Genomic DNA, 14,379 nt, shown 5'->3' with positions numbered 1-14,379 from the left:
CTTTCCGACTCAATGATGTACACGAATTCAAACTGAACGGATGCCCTTTTTTGCTGAACATTTCCTTCGGCGATGCTGTCATGTCCAGGAGAATGGCGGGGAGTATTTTGAACGGACTGTACCGAGTTGGATGGAGGCTGATTATGTCCAGCGACTTAACTAGAACAACAGAATTCAGCATGACCACTTGGGCATTCAAGAAAGTTCCCGTGGCAGTGGTATCGTCTTACCCATTTATGATAGTGGGATTGAGCAGTACTGACAGTTTTATGATTCTGAATGCACCGACTCAACTGCACCAAACATTCAAGGACGTAATCGGAAAATCTTGGCCCCCGGGGATACAGAATTGGTCCCTTGAGAATGGTGGATTGTTGATCAAATTGAGAGGTACCCCCTGGCGACCAGATGGCGAGGAAACCGTGAGTTCGAGAGTCCTTTTGCAAACTCTTGTGAATGATCTTCTCCTAAAACAATGGAATTTATATGGTAATTCTAATCTCAAAAGCAACACCAACACGCTGTTCTTTGAACATGACCCCAACATCATGCTTGGGCAATATTCTGTCAATCACTTCATCATAAGCCTCAACAAACATGACACCCTAAGGCTGATAGGCGTTCCAGACAACTTGAGCTTTGCCATCCGCGACACTATCCAGACCAGCTGGTTAAGAGGAATCCAAGGTGAATCGCGCTACTTTGGCAGCTGGGAGTTCAAACTAAGAGGGAACCCATGGTGGGCTTCAGGAGAAGAGGCAGTAGACTCCAGGTATCTGATATTAAAGATGATTGAAACCCTACAGGCTTATGGATGGAGCATCATTGCAAGTATTGCCAGCTCAAGGAAACTGTCAGATAAAAGCGCCCTGCTTTTCAGACAGTCACAACCAAGACAGATGCCAGTTTTCTGTCTGAGTTTGAATGACACCGACAAGTTGCGGCTGATAAATGCACCAGTGGATATCACCAAGGTAAAAATAGTGATAAACAAAAAGAGTAAAACCCGTATTACAGTGAAACCAGATGTTCTTTTGAGCACCACTTAGTGATACTGTAAACTAACTATTATTAACCCCCCAACCCCCCCCCCCCCCCCCATCAATTATACATGACTACGGTATTGTAATGCAAGGTTGATGTTTAGGGATATCTTCTTGGAGAGCTTATACTCGATAAACAGTAATTTTACGAATATGTCTTGCAAGGCACTATTTTTGTATTATCATGTCTATGTGCAATGAAAACATCATAAATCTTAGTTCCTCTTATATTGAAAATATTCTAAATTGTTGTAAATCCAAACTCTAATTAAACTTTCTTGCCATACAAGTAGCGTAGAAGTTGTACATAGCCAAGTAATTTTTCTTTTATGATAATATTCAATATATAGTTGTTACTTTCTTTCTTTCTTTCTTAACTTTTATTTTACTTTGTTTCATTTGTCATTGAATTGACTGTTCTGGTACTGAAATCTTCATGTCGAAGATTAAGTCAATAAAGTTGTTGATGTTTTGTCTTGATTGGCGGTTTGCTCAGAGCTAATTGAAAGTTCAAATTGCACCTTGTCTCAGAATATTGCAAATGGATTTTGAACCTGCATTTAGCAGAGAGTGTCACTAAGCAGATACCAACTCGTGGGTGTTTTATTGTAGTTATCTTAGATCACTTTAGAAAAAAACCTCAAGTGCCTTGATAATATTAGTGAGCAGGATAAGCCTTGTAGGCACAGAATTATTTCTGTTCACTTATATTTGTTGGAATGATGCATTGTAATTCAGGGTAATATACATGTACCAGCAATATTTTCTATCAACAGGAGATTATATACGTGTTTGAAATATGTCTTTTTACAGTTTATTTTCTAGGCCTAGACTCTCTTTTTTTGTACATCTCCAAACATTTAATAATACTTTATTCTTTTTTCAAACTATTTTTCAGGTATGCCAAAATGTAATTCAAAGGCAGTATGTTCTTGGAGTTCAGAGAGTACAGCGTTATGGCAACAGCCTTGAGTTCAAACTTATTGGTAACCCATGGAACTGCGACATAGACGGTCATGATGGACTTCATGGCAGAAGTCTGATATGCCATTTAATTAATGCTCTAGCAAGCCGCAGTTGGAGGCCAGTCACTTCAGCAGACGTGTCGGCCAAATATGTCCATCCGGATAAGGGTGCTGATTATCCCATTGATGTTGACAGTATATTCTTTGCACATGACCCTACACCAGTTCAGCCAGCGGCACCACTTCCAATGCCTTATTTTCAGTCATATTCCCAGCCTTATGGTCCCCCACCATCTTATGACTCTGTGCAGTATGATAACCCTCCTCCGTATGATCCACCGCCCTATGGAGGATTTACTGTGCCGTAGTAAGGCTTAAACCCTTCAAGTCCCAATAGTGACAAACATCAATTTTCTCGTAATGGTATCCATACATTGTCAAGAGATAAGGTTATGAGAATTAATAAAATGATCACCAAAGAGAAAATTCCTTGATCTTTTATTAAATTCTCTCAACTCATTCTTTAGGGAAATGTATGGGCTTAAAGGGTTAAAATGAGCCTTTATGCAGTGTTTTGGCCAGAAGGATGTCCAGGTGTCCTGTAAAGGTGGACCAACTTGTAGAAAGAAGTCAACAAAAATTAATCCCTCCTGGACAACTGGTTTTCCATGTCTGGCTAAGACCCTGTCTTCATCTATAGGAAATAGGCAAATTGATAAGAGAAAGGTAAATATTCAATATGGGTGTTGTACTGGTTAAATATTTAAGTGTAAAGTGAAAAGCATTTGCAAACTGGTGCATGGACATGCTACCCTAAGTAACATGTGTCAAGAAGAGATAAAAAGAAACAACAGAAATCAGGTGTTGTTACCCTACCCTTTGTTAATTAACTCATGCATGCCTGGAGTTTGTTTAAGATTTTAATAGGTTTTTCTTCTTAATTTTTTTTCTTTCCTTATGGTTAGTTCGATTGTCACAATACAAGCAATTTTTATTCTCCTTTTTATTTATCATCAGGGTTCTCATTAAGTATTGGCAGCCAGCTAAAAAAAAGGCCACTTGGAGGTTTGAGCCATCTACTTTTTAAGGGAAAAAACGTAAAGTGAGATAGTGAAAGCCTGAAATTGCCAACAGCACTCAGTTACCAAGCTGCCTCCTTTCACATCCTAGCTGTCTACTTTAAAATTTAATGAGAAGCCTCATTATTATTATTATTATTTGTTTTATTTTTTTAAAGGTGTGGAAATTTGAGAAGTCTTCCACTCTTGGATGATTGCTGTAAATAAGTGGCAGTTGCATAGCTTAGAAGTATAAGGAAACCAAGAACTGAAGAATAATAGAAGCAATAAGTCAAATATGTTAATAGTAAGTGTCACACACTGTATCTGATATCAAAACAAGAAGTGTCATGAAGCATAAGTTCAAGTTTACTGTAATTAAGGAGGAAAGCTTGATAACTTTTACAAGTGATTTCATTTTTTTAATCAAGAATCACATGTATCAATGAGTTTATGAAATTAAGCCGGATGCATGAATGAGTTTCAGACTGACTGTTTAGAGAATTATTAGAATTAATATATTACACATGAGAAACAGGACAAGTTTGTACCAAACCTCGTTTTGAAAGTGAGAGTTTTTGGAACTAGAAAATGGCCTATTACACATATACTTTTAATAGAATCCTACTTAACAAGGACGCTAAAAAATTTGATGAGAGACAAGAAAATTGGCCTCTGCTAAAAGAGGAGAAGAGTCAATGGCAGATCCAAGGGAAGGAGTAGGGGGCCCAGCCCCCCACTTATTTATAGGCCGCACTCCGTCTTATCTTAGGGTGTGAGCCCACCACTTATGTAAAGATCTTATTCTGCTACTGGAGATATGCAAGATATTAATTTTAGACTTTATCGTGGTATTTGTATGATATTTTTGTCTCACGATAGTTGCTAAACCATAATATTCAGTCTACAAGGTGGACAAGTTGTTAACCGGATAAATGTCGATCTCGTGGGACAGCCGTAAAAACATATGTGTGTAAAAAAAAAAGGAGTCTTGTAGACATTAAGCCTTATAAAAACAATGACGTTACGTTAGAAAAAAATTAAATGGAAACATTTATCGTGTTGAAAACTGATGACAACTGTGTTTGTGGTTTTTCTCACAGTAGTTTCTTGGGGAGGGGTGGTGTTAAAATTGGCCCGCTCCCAGCAACGTAAGGGTCACCATAGTTCAGTTGGTAGAGCACTGCAGCGCTAACTCAGAGGCCGCAGGTTCGATTCCCGTTAAAGTCCCGAAATTTTTTTCGGGTTACTTAGCAATTGCTTAAATTACAACTACTAAATTGTAATTCATATCCTCATTTATTTCCGCACTTCACATCATCTTCATTCTAAGTAGTTATTTAGTTCAACTCGTACCATGCATCGCATCCGTAAAATAATTTGAAGGCAACGCTCGATTACTAAATGACTACTGGCTTTTCAATGCAAGCAAGGTAAGATTTATTGGTCTTTGTCCGGATGAAACCGATTTTACAAAGTAATATAATGGTATGATATCTGCATATATGGTTAAAGTCACAACAAAACGTCAAAAAGAAAAAGAAGAATGAGGCTATTAATTTATCACAAAAAACATGATATAAGTAGCAAACAGAAGCACAACAAGGCTGCGAGAGGCAGATACAAAGGAACCTTCGCCTTTAGGATCTCCAAGGGTGGGCTGGAGACATGGTGATTTTGTTGGTGGTAAAGGCTTGGTGACTTTTGGATTTGGTAACCACTCATATTTACCCTGTGGAATATAAAATCAAATGTTACAATTCGCAGCAACTGTGTCCTCTAAATAGAGACCAGACCGTCTATTTTCTCTGTAGAGATCGTCGAGCGCGCGTATGAAAATGAAAACCGCGGGGGATATATTGAACGCTAACGTAATGGGCTGGGGTGGGGAAAAAAGAAAACGCCCTCGCGCGCGTGCTCGTCGACTTTCAAACGGAAAAACTGAAGAAAACAACGTCCATGTGCAGACTACCTCTAAAAGACAGCATTGTTTTAGTTTATCTTTTAGTATATCCTTACGAACGTAAACAGCGCTGCGGTGGCTCCTCCTAAAACTGGCGTAAGATCTAATGAAGCCGAAATCAATTGAGGAATTGCACGCATTTTAGGCATCCTACTGTGAACAGTCACTACATTTAGATATGTGGAGAGGCAACAGTTATTCATAGTCTGTCCCCTTCGAAGACTAATAACTAAGATTATTTTAAAATCGAAAAACTGTTTTACAAAATTCTGCTGCAAAGCTGAAAAGGTGCTGGCCTCGAAGCTTTATGGGCGATTTCTTAAGATCGGTTGGGTTAACGCCCAGTTTGTCAGAGATTGTGAAAGGCAGCAGGCAAATGAATGGTCCAGGAAAACTGGATAACGAGCTGTAAATGGATCAATAAAGGCACATGGGCGATTCAAGATAGGAATAGAACATCATCATCTTTTTTCCAATAAGGAAGGGCAGGACACAGCACAGTTTGACACAGCGGGTGTAAAACAGGGTAATATTTTCGAGCCTTATCGACAGAGTACAATTATCTTCACACTAGATGTCACAGCAAGCTTTTTAAGCTCGTACACTCTCGCACAAGTACTAAGGCGCACCAAATTTTGAGTTGCATCTACCCTGCAATTCGTTCAATCGAAGACAGGTTTACAGCTTGAGGTGTATGAATTGTCTACTGATGTCACTGATAATCATGAACTGAAAGCACTTACCCAGCCTTTACATAGAGCAGTGTATCCCATGGCGTTATCCATTCTTGATTGCAAATCTGACACCATGTCTTCGGTCCATGTTATGTTCATACCAACCATAGGATTTGGGTAAGTCACGTTAACATCCGGACTAAAATCAAAAATCAACATATTCGATCCAAGTTCACTATGAGCATTTGAACTCATGGTGTCAAAGCTTTTGTGGAGGGACAAGAATGGATACCAGACTAAAAATACAACAACTGTTAATTAAGACTAAGGGCCGGTTATTTAACCACTGCCAGTTTAACAAACCTACGTCAGTGGTAGGTCATTTAACCAGGTTAGACCCATATCTGAACGTCGTTTACTTTAAGCAGTGTCAAGAAGGTTCTTCTATAGCTGTGGGGCAGACCAAAATGTTTAGCTTATGAAACTGATAATCCAAGCGTAATCAGTAACATCTCATCCTGGTTAAATGACCTACTTAGAATTTTAAGATCGTTATGGTTCAATAAGAATCTTTTTCTTCAGTGGAAGTACTTGCTATTAAATGCAGTCTTTGATTGGCAAGCATGATGAGATCTTACTTACAAGTATTTCCCAACAAAGTCTTTGATTGGCGCGTACAGTAAACTGCTACAGAACTGATAAATATTCGCCATCCGTGGGTAATAAAATAGAAAGTCAATGCACATTTCTTGGGAGGTAGCCTGGCCACCCTGTGTGTTTCAAATGCATAGAAGATCAAGATAGCGTGAGAGCAACATATTATTAGGTAAAGAGCGGGCATCCATATATTTAAAAAGGTTAATGCATTTCAAAGTTAGCGTCCCAAAAAGAGGTCTTCAGTCCCGTAATTCCGATTCCAATTTCCCATCAATTCTGTAATCTCGATGGTTATTTTCCGAATCCCGCCCCCATTTTGGTATAAAATCCCGAATCCCGGGCTTCGAATAAGGCAAATCACGCTCCCCGAAAAACCGACCATTTGTTTTGGGGTATCTTAAGGCACACTTTTCCTTACTATAATTCAGTAGATTAAACAGATCTAACTGAGATTTTTGAGATGTTGAGAAATGCATGAAAAGCAGTCAATCGTAAGTGAGGAGACGTGTGAGTGCAGGTTACAGAAGAGCTGCTTGAGAAAACGGGCGCGACGTCGACGATTTTTATCTACTTCCTTCTTTGCTGCTTTTAAACTTTGTGACATGACGACGCAAAACGTACTTTGGTAAGGCTATCTTCACACTGTACCTGATAGCTCTTGCGCCGCCACGAAAATCATACCGGATCGGGTTTCTGTTCACACACAAGAACGGTTTCGAAAGTCGAGCGTCAGATATCGGATAGGTTTTGTGCCCTACTTTAGTGCAGTGTGACCACCTTAGTAACTAAGTTCGTGCGAGGACTAGAACCCGCTGAGACGAAAAAATATTCAGAAGTGAGAACTGGACACCAAGACCTCTCGGCCAACCACGTCGGCACGGTGTTCGATGTGTGTGAACGACTTGTGCCGCCCCGGACTGTTGCTGTTTATAGTAAATAAATATATCGGACAGCTTTTTGTTGCGCCACAAAAAACTGCCTGGTACTGAATTTGAACATAACCTAAGCATTCTTACCACAACCATTTTGTCACGGTCCAATGTTTGGTATTTGCAGAAATGAACCAAGTCATCGCCCTGAGTACGAAAAACAGAAAGTTGCTCAGTATTGAATGACATGTCATTAGAATGCTAACAGCTGAGTAATTCAGGGGTCTGTTGTGATGATGGAGTAAATATTTACCGGTTTGATGTGTTCTTCCTTCCTCAACATTTGTATGTCCTACCAACAGAATAAGAAAAGTGTTAATTTTACTCATGGAACAAGCCCTGTACCGTATAGTATTCACAACTTTCTGCTCAGACTCCTCAGAATAGGGTTCTTAATAGCAGGTCCCCTCGTCTTTGAACATTCTTCGATACTGGCTCTCGAACTTGCATTTGAGTACGAAGAGAGTTTTCATTTACTGGACGTATTCTACTGTATAGTCTCTGAGAAGCAGGTCTACCTTAGTTCATAACAGTGCGCGGAAGAATGGCCTTTGAATAGAGCTGTAAAGAGAGCTTGCTATGCATTGTCCCCGACTATACCTGGAAATTAAAATCGTAGTTTTCGTCTCTTGCAATCTCTGGCAATTCAACTCCGTCACGATAGTGTTTTGTCCATGTTGCACGTCCTAAGAATTCCGTATTTAAATAGAGGAGAAAATAAGACAAACGATGAGACATACTTTGCTGAAGGGAGGGACTAGCCCTGTAGAGTAGAGTACCCTACACTCAATCACCAGGTATCCAGAAAATACTCTGGTTTTTCTCGACATATAAATAGGTGTTGAAAAACACGATGACTCTCCAAAAGTCCTCGAACGCACATGACTGCATCATTGATGACATACCTTGAAGATGAGTATGTAGGAATGCAGCAAAAACGTTAACACCTTTTCCAGGTAATGTTGTTGCGTTTAAATGTTCCTAAATGTAAAAAGAAAAAAAAGGTAACAAAAACCAAAATATATTCTAAAAAATGCTCTCTAAACTACTGAATCGCATTCGGTATATCTTACTTGAGTGCATTCTTTGGGGCAATAACCAACGGAAATCCAGGATTCTTGCTTTGGTGGAATGACCAGAAATGAATCTGTGCTTGGTCCGACAGATAATATACCAGCATCGTATTGGCGAAGATTTGAAGTGTAATAAAATTTTACTCCAGAGCTGTCAGTGCGTCCTTTGTGAAAGGGATATATTAAATAATGATTAAGATTTTATTAAAAATTGTTGTATTTCCCCCCAAAATTGACTTCTGTTCCTTAGCCGCTTGCCGCAGTATTAATTACTTGACTTTAAAGGAGACTTTGACATTGTTAACTGTAAAAATCTTACAAATAGAGGAGAAGGGGATGACGAAATCCTCTCGCATAGATGGATGCGTACGCAATGAGAAATACAAAACAACTAATATATCTCATGTTGCACTTTGTACAGACCTTCAATCCCTTCTGGGTTGTCGTAATGCATCTCCAACATATACTGTTTGGGAGAATCTGCCATTCCAATTGGGTAACCAGCTTTTGGCGGGTAGTAAAATGCCTAAGATGAACATAAGGTGAAACGAAACTGAAGTATGTACAAGAAGGCAACTAGTTTTTCTAATCTTTTTCGCATGACCGCATGCTTATTTTTTCATTAATTTTCGTTTTGTGATGAGTACCATTTCCTCCAGTCTGAGAAGCGTTGCGATGCAGACTTAACCTGTATAGCTTCCCCAATAAACGTTCTCAGGGTTTTTTCTTGTGGGAGGAGAGCGTAACGAGCCAAAAGAACGTCATCCTCGGAGACCCCGCCAGGGGCGGTCAGTTGGGTCAGAAAGAACAGTGGCGAAAGTTTTCAAGAACGGGCAGGAGATCCCCTGGGATGCTACTCATAACGAACTAGTTCCACGACTTATTCGAATGTTTTTTGTGCCCAATCACAGACAAGCATTCGAGTAAGTCGTGGAAATAGTTCTTTAAGAGAAGCATCCCAGGGGCTTTCCTGCCCCGCGTTCTTGAAAACTTTGGTGGCCGCTCTTCCTGACAAAACTGACCGCCGCTAGGTCTACAAGGATAAAAGAACGTCAGTTTGGTAGGCTATAAGTACCCTTATGGGACTCCAATGACACGGACGGGGATGCTTGTCGTCTTGCTTAGGGGTGTAAGGTAGAGACTTTTGTCTCATTTAAGATTTTTATACAGAATGCCCATGGTCTTACCCACAAAGTTACTCCTTAGAACTGTGCGTGAAGAAGTAAGGATAGCCAAAGTAGAAACGAAGAAAGCATTCAATAGCTCCTGTTTAACCGTCTGTCCTAAAATGTTATCGTTTGAGTGGTCAAGAGCCACGCCTAGATTGGTCTTTTTTAGAGGTGCACAACTGATACTCAATGCGGGTTAGTTTCTTACTTACGATGTTTTAATATTAATCTAAGGAGACCATACCAGAATGTTTCAATCACTTTACAAAAGACCCTCTCCCGGTCACGTCGAAACCACATTTTCACCCCTAACATGTTTTGATTAAACTTTGTTTCGAATAAAGCCTGCTATTGAAATGCCAAACTTTATTTCAAATTAGCTACTGCAGGAAATTTAGTTTTGATGTGATATAGGGACGGTCCGCTTATCTAAAGAGATCCTATGAAAGTCATCATGATCTCCCAAAAGCTGTGAGTATCGAAATACCTTAAATCTCGGTGTCAAATTAGCTTGTGTGTCTCATTGCTCCAAAAAGCACCCTATGAAAATGTGAGGTTAAATGTTCATTGTTTCTTCTTACCTGGCCACCTACTCCCCAGGCAGCAATTAGACTTGGAGTAACCATGTAGCACTGCAAGAGTGGCATGTTGGCAAAGTCAAGACAGTCAAACCCAACACCAAAATGGCTTTTGTTATAATTTCCATGGCACTCGTACACTACCAGGTGGTGAACAAAACCTTCGTTATCCTTTTGTAAATATGGCTCGAACTGAAACAAAATGATAATAACAAATAACAGCAATAATAATCATCATGAACATTATCATCATCATCAATCATCCTTATCAAAATCAAGCAGGCATTTTTTCACTAGAGAATATAGTTTTGCGCTTCAATAATTATATGACGGTATGCAATCAAAATGCGAACTATTTCGTTAACACGAGATGGAAAAGGACAATGTTACCATGTGACGATTGTTATTATTATTATTATGTAAAATTTAGCACAGGCATTTTCCCTGGGGAGAAATATCCAGTCAAGTCTCATCCTGAGACCTCAGACTTCCAGCACTTTTCTGAGGATATGTGCCGATCCGAGGAGTGCCGACTTTTGCATCGTTCTTGTTCGGTTCTTAGTTCCTAGTTGCTCCAAGTGGCCTGCCAGCTTCTTTGACACTGAACCCAATGCACCTACAACCACTTATTATTATTATTATTATTATTATTATTATTATTATTATTATTATTATTATTATTATTATTATTATTATTATTATTATCATTTTGTTTTTTGGTGCCGGCTTTGGGATGATGTTCAAATAGTAGTGCTGTAGGCCTCGTATATATTCAGGAGACTATATTCTCTCAGTGTTTGTTTAGTAAAATATAATGATCACCTTTGTGATATGGTGCTTTCCGTTGATCTCAGGTGCTTTGATCAGGGTACACCAGTAGGTTGTGCGTTTCTTGGGAATTGATATCTGCAACCAAGATCACGAAATTCTTAGTTGATGGACACTGTGAAAGTGCCATGTACAATAGTCACAATTAATCAAATGATTTTATTGCATTAATAAAGTTGGCCCACATGACAGTATTAATTGCGCGCAAAAAGAAAGTACCTCAGCGATGAAAACTGAGTGGAATCATTTTTCACAGCGGCTTCGCCCAATATATGAGAGAAATGTGTATTTCTCCCAATTAACTTGGTCGATTTCTAAGGATTTTTTGGGTAAAGAGCTGAGTCAGGAAAGTTAAAGCAATTTCAGACTGCCAGTAGCTGATCACGTTTCTTTGAATTCTTATTTGTTGCCTCCATTCATTTCCTACAGAGGTAGTGGGGAGAAGTTTATAAAAAGTCATTAAGCAAATTCATCTGTGTGGTCATGTCCGTAATACTCATGACCGCTCTGTTTTACAAAGCATTGATATAACTAGGAGAAATTTGATGCTGATCAATCCTAGGGCTTGTTCTACTATTATGAAATCACAAATGTTTCGTGGAGGAGTTTCGAGAGCTTTGACCGAACTTTCGAGATTCTGCTGGAGTATGATCTAAGAAGCAATTTCGTTGGTAATCGTTGAATCCCAACAGAACGGAAGAATCTTCATTCTCTTATTCTTTTTCTAAAAAGGTAAGGTAAATCTCAGTTCCTATAATAATGAGTGTGATATTCGTTGTTTTTCTATCTAACCGAAAGCTAAGTTCGTTATCTTACATGATCTTACATTTTTGTTTTGGAGTACAAAACTCTTCCATCCTGTTTCGTTGATTTGTTTCTTGTCCAACTTGTTTAACAGTAGTATGCTTCTTGACCCTCTGAGAGTGTGCAGTTTAAAATCGTTTTCGGATTTAGGATCTTCAGTGTGAAATGCAAACACCACTTTTGTTGTGCCTTCCTGTTATAAAAAAAACAACAATAATAAACGGCGTTTGGTGGTCAGCCGACAAAGATATTCCCTCAACAAAGAAAAGTACAGTAGAACCCCAGCTTTGCGGATACCTCATTATTCTGATTATTACAGATAGTTTACTTTGTCCCAGGGGCAAAGAGCCCTTACATTTTTCTCTTAATACGGACACACCGTTGACACGGACGCTTTCTTTAACCTGCTCAGTATCCGTATTAACGAGGTTTTACTGTTATTCGGCATAGGACATTGATCAAGTTTATCATGTTATAATCACCGTTATCTTTCTGTCCCTAGGATCGCATGTGTCAATTTTTCTGTTAAATCGCAGCATAGTTTTCTTCCCAGTTTCCTCGAAGCCAGTCAAGACGTAATTTTGTTCCCTGTCCTTAGGTGGCAAACTCCTTGCATCTGCATAGCGGTCCTGTGGCGCAAATACAAAGCAAAATTTCATGAAATCATTGTGTTTCCCTGGTTCTGCCATTCAAGACATTCCAGACATCCAAGTGAAAACAACTTTGACAAGCAACCCCCGCCCCAACACCAATAAAGACCTGCACACCTATGATACCTATGTTATGTTCTCACATAACGCATATCCGCCATATTGGTATCTCAAAGCAATGAAACAACGAACACTGAGCAATCCAGTCCTATGTAGAAGGTGCCTTTTTCTTACGTAAAACCGTTCTTTTGTTTAAATAAATTTGTATAGCTGTTAGCCACATTAGAGAAAAGGATTCTGAGGATTTAGGTTTCTGTTTTATTGGCATAAGTGGTCATTATCCCGCTATTCTGGACTTAATTTTTACTACATGTAGTAGTCTCGAATTGCCCTGAACTGATTAGCCTATAATCGCTGATTATCACATGATATCAAAATCGAAATCCAATATAGCTGCATACTTGCCAATATGCTTTTGTGAGAATTTTCAGGAGTAGCCCCCAGGTATCCTGGCAGTAAGAGCATTCCTCTCTGACTTCTTAAATCTAAATCCTTTCGTTTCTAATTCAGACCATCACAGTCAACCTTAGACACGATTAACCCCCTGTCTATAAACTGAATGGAAAGGTCATGCACTGCATATAAAATATGATAGCGCTTTGAAAATATCCACGGGGTGGGGAGAAATGATCACCTAAAACGGACCTATGATGTGGCATTTGAACGGCTATTTGGCTCAATAGACCATAATGCATTTTACTGAACCCCCCAAATTTTGCATAACCATTGTTTCCAATTTCTCCTGGGTATAACAGTCATCCCAAGAGAAAAATTGTGAACAATATTTGAAAAAAGTCAAATGTCCGGGGGTTCTCCGGGGTGATGTTAAAGCTTCGATTTCACCAATACATGACGCAATCCAGCTGCTTTGACTAGGATCACAGGTACGGGTCCGTATTTGGGGTGTTGACTTCGTCTTTTCAGTATCTTTCCTTGACGCCTAATGAGTTATGTTTCCTTAAAAGCTCGCTTGCCGCTGCGCCGCTGTACAAGCTTAACTTGGCATTTCTAAAGAGTACCCTAAGTGCATCAATTCAACAACTACTATGATTACAGAAAAATAAGAATATAGCTTCATCCTCACCGTTATATATCCCTTGGAGTCCTTCACCCAACCAATAACAACATCACTACCGACCATCATGCCGTTACCTGAAGAGAAACCGAAACCGACCCATCCAGTAGTCGCCGCCTCAACTGCAAACGATACGGTCTCCTTGTCCCAGTCAACTGTCCAATACAATTTCATTAGTTCCGCAGGATCCAACACCGCGTGATGGGCATATTCAGATGAGAGATCAGCGATGCCAGTTGAGGTTAAAGCCAAAAAGGTAATTACCAGTAGCAACATGTTTCATATAACTGACCTTCTTCGAAGAACACTGCACTAATCTACTTAGCTTTCAAACACGCAAATATGCAATACATCTGTTTGTTTGTATGACACGGATGTGATACTAAATACTGTATGTTAATTTGCAACCACCTAGTGTCACGTAATACAAACATTAGCCTAAAATCGGTTTCCTCACTAATTCAGTGTGTAGAATAGATAAACTTTACAAGTTTGTAAAAATTCAACTTCCTTTACAATATTGAACTCGAGTGTGCAGTATATAGTAGCATTTGTGATGGTAATTTATGCTCACAGCAAAAATATCAGTGTAAGAGATTACTTATATTAATATATTATTTTCACTTCTTGCTGATTAGATCCTTTATTAGGATCCAGTCCTTCTGTTCCTCCGCGCGAAACGTCCCCAGCGGCGAAGAGCGAGGAGAAACGGCTGTACATGTTTTCGCAGGCTACCTTGCTTCAAAAATTAAATTTAGGAGATTACCAGCCGCTGTTCGGGAAATGAGCCCGCATTCCTTCCCGGGGAGGACCAAGAGAGCGGCGGAAATTCTCGTACGGAAACTATCCCTTT

At 39.4% G+C, this 14,379-nt stretch overlaps 2 protein-coding genes across 2 annotated transcripts in view; one reads left to right on the top strand and one right to left on the bottom strand.

Annotated features, from left to right (window-relative positions):
- Window positions 1-3,070, top strand: part of LOC140941455 (uncharacterized) — a 3,239-nt gene extending 169 nt beyond the window's left edge. The window contains exons 1-2 of the mRNA XM_073390453.1: window positions 1-974; window positions 1,942-3,070. The exon at window positions 1-974 is cut by the window's left edge and continues 169 nt beyond it. Coding sequence (XP_073246554.1) covers window positions 1-974; window positions 1,942-2,376 — 1,409 coding nt within the window. The 3' untranslated portion in view covers window positions 2,377-3,070. The remainder of the gene's footprint in view (window positions 975-1,941) is intronic.
- Window positions 3,071-4,346: 1,276 nt separating this feature from the next.
- On the bottom strand, window positions 4,347-13,892 carry LOC140941443 (DBH-like monooxygenase protein 1). Its single transcript, XM_073390442.1, has 14 exons — window positions 13,536-13,892; window positions 12,224-12,370; window positions 11,764-11,934; window positions 10,932-11,015; window positions 10,113-10,301; window positions 8,786-8,888; window positions 8,363-8,526; window positions 8,195-8,270; window positions 7,890-7,975; window positions 7,543-7,581; window positions 7,377-7,436; window positions 6,346-6,473; window positions 5,773-5,902; window positions 4,347-4,798 (listed from the first exon to the last, which is right to left on the bottom strand). Exons 1-14 carry the CDS (start codon window positions 13,800-13,802, stop codon window positions 4,622-4,624), a joined length of 1,821 nt encoding a protein of 606 aa, XP_073246543.1. The 5' UTR covers window positions 13,803-13,892; the 3' UTR covers window positions 4,347-4,621.
- Between the last annotated feature and the right edge of the window lie 487 nt (window positions 13,893-14,379).

This window comes from Porites lutea, chromosome 1, assembly GCF_958299795.1.
Source record: "Porites lutea chromosome 1, jaPorLute2.1, whole genome shotgun sequence".
Classification (NCBI taxonomy): Eukaryota; Metazoa; Cnidaria; class Anthozoa; order Scleractinia; family Poritidae; genus Porites; species Porites lutea.
This window is presented reverse-complemented; position numbering and strand designations above follow the sequence as displayed.

Coding starts and splice junctions, on each gene's coding strand:
- LOC140941443 (XM_073390442.1), bottom strand. CDS start 13,802: ATGTTGCTACTGGTAATTACCTTTTTGGCTTTAACCTCAACTGGCATC. Junction 12,371..13,535: donor ACTCCAAGGGATATATAACG/GTGAGGATGAAG, acceptor TTTGCGCCACAG/GACCGCTATGCAGATGCAAG. Junction 7,976..8,194: donor CCTACATACTCATCTTCAAG/GTATGTCATCAA, acceptor CGGAATTCTTAG/GACGTGCAACATGGACAAAA.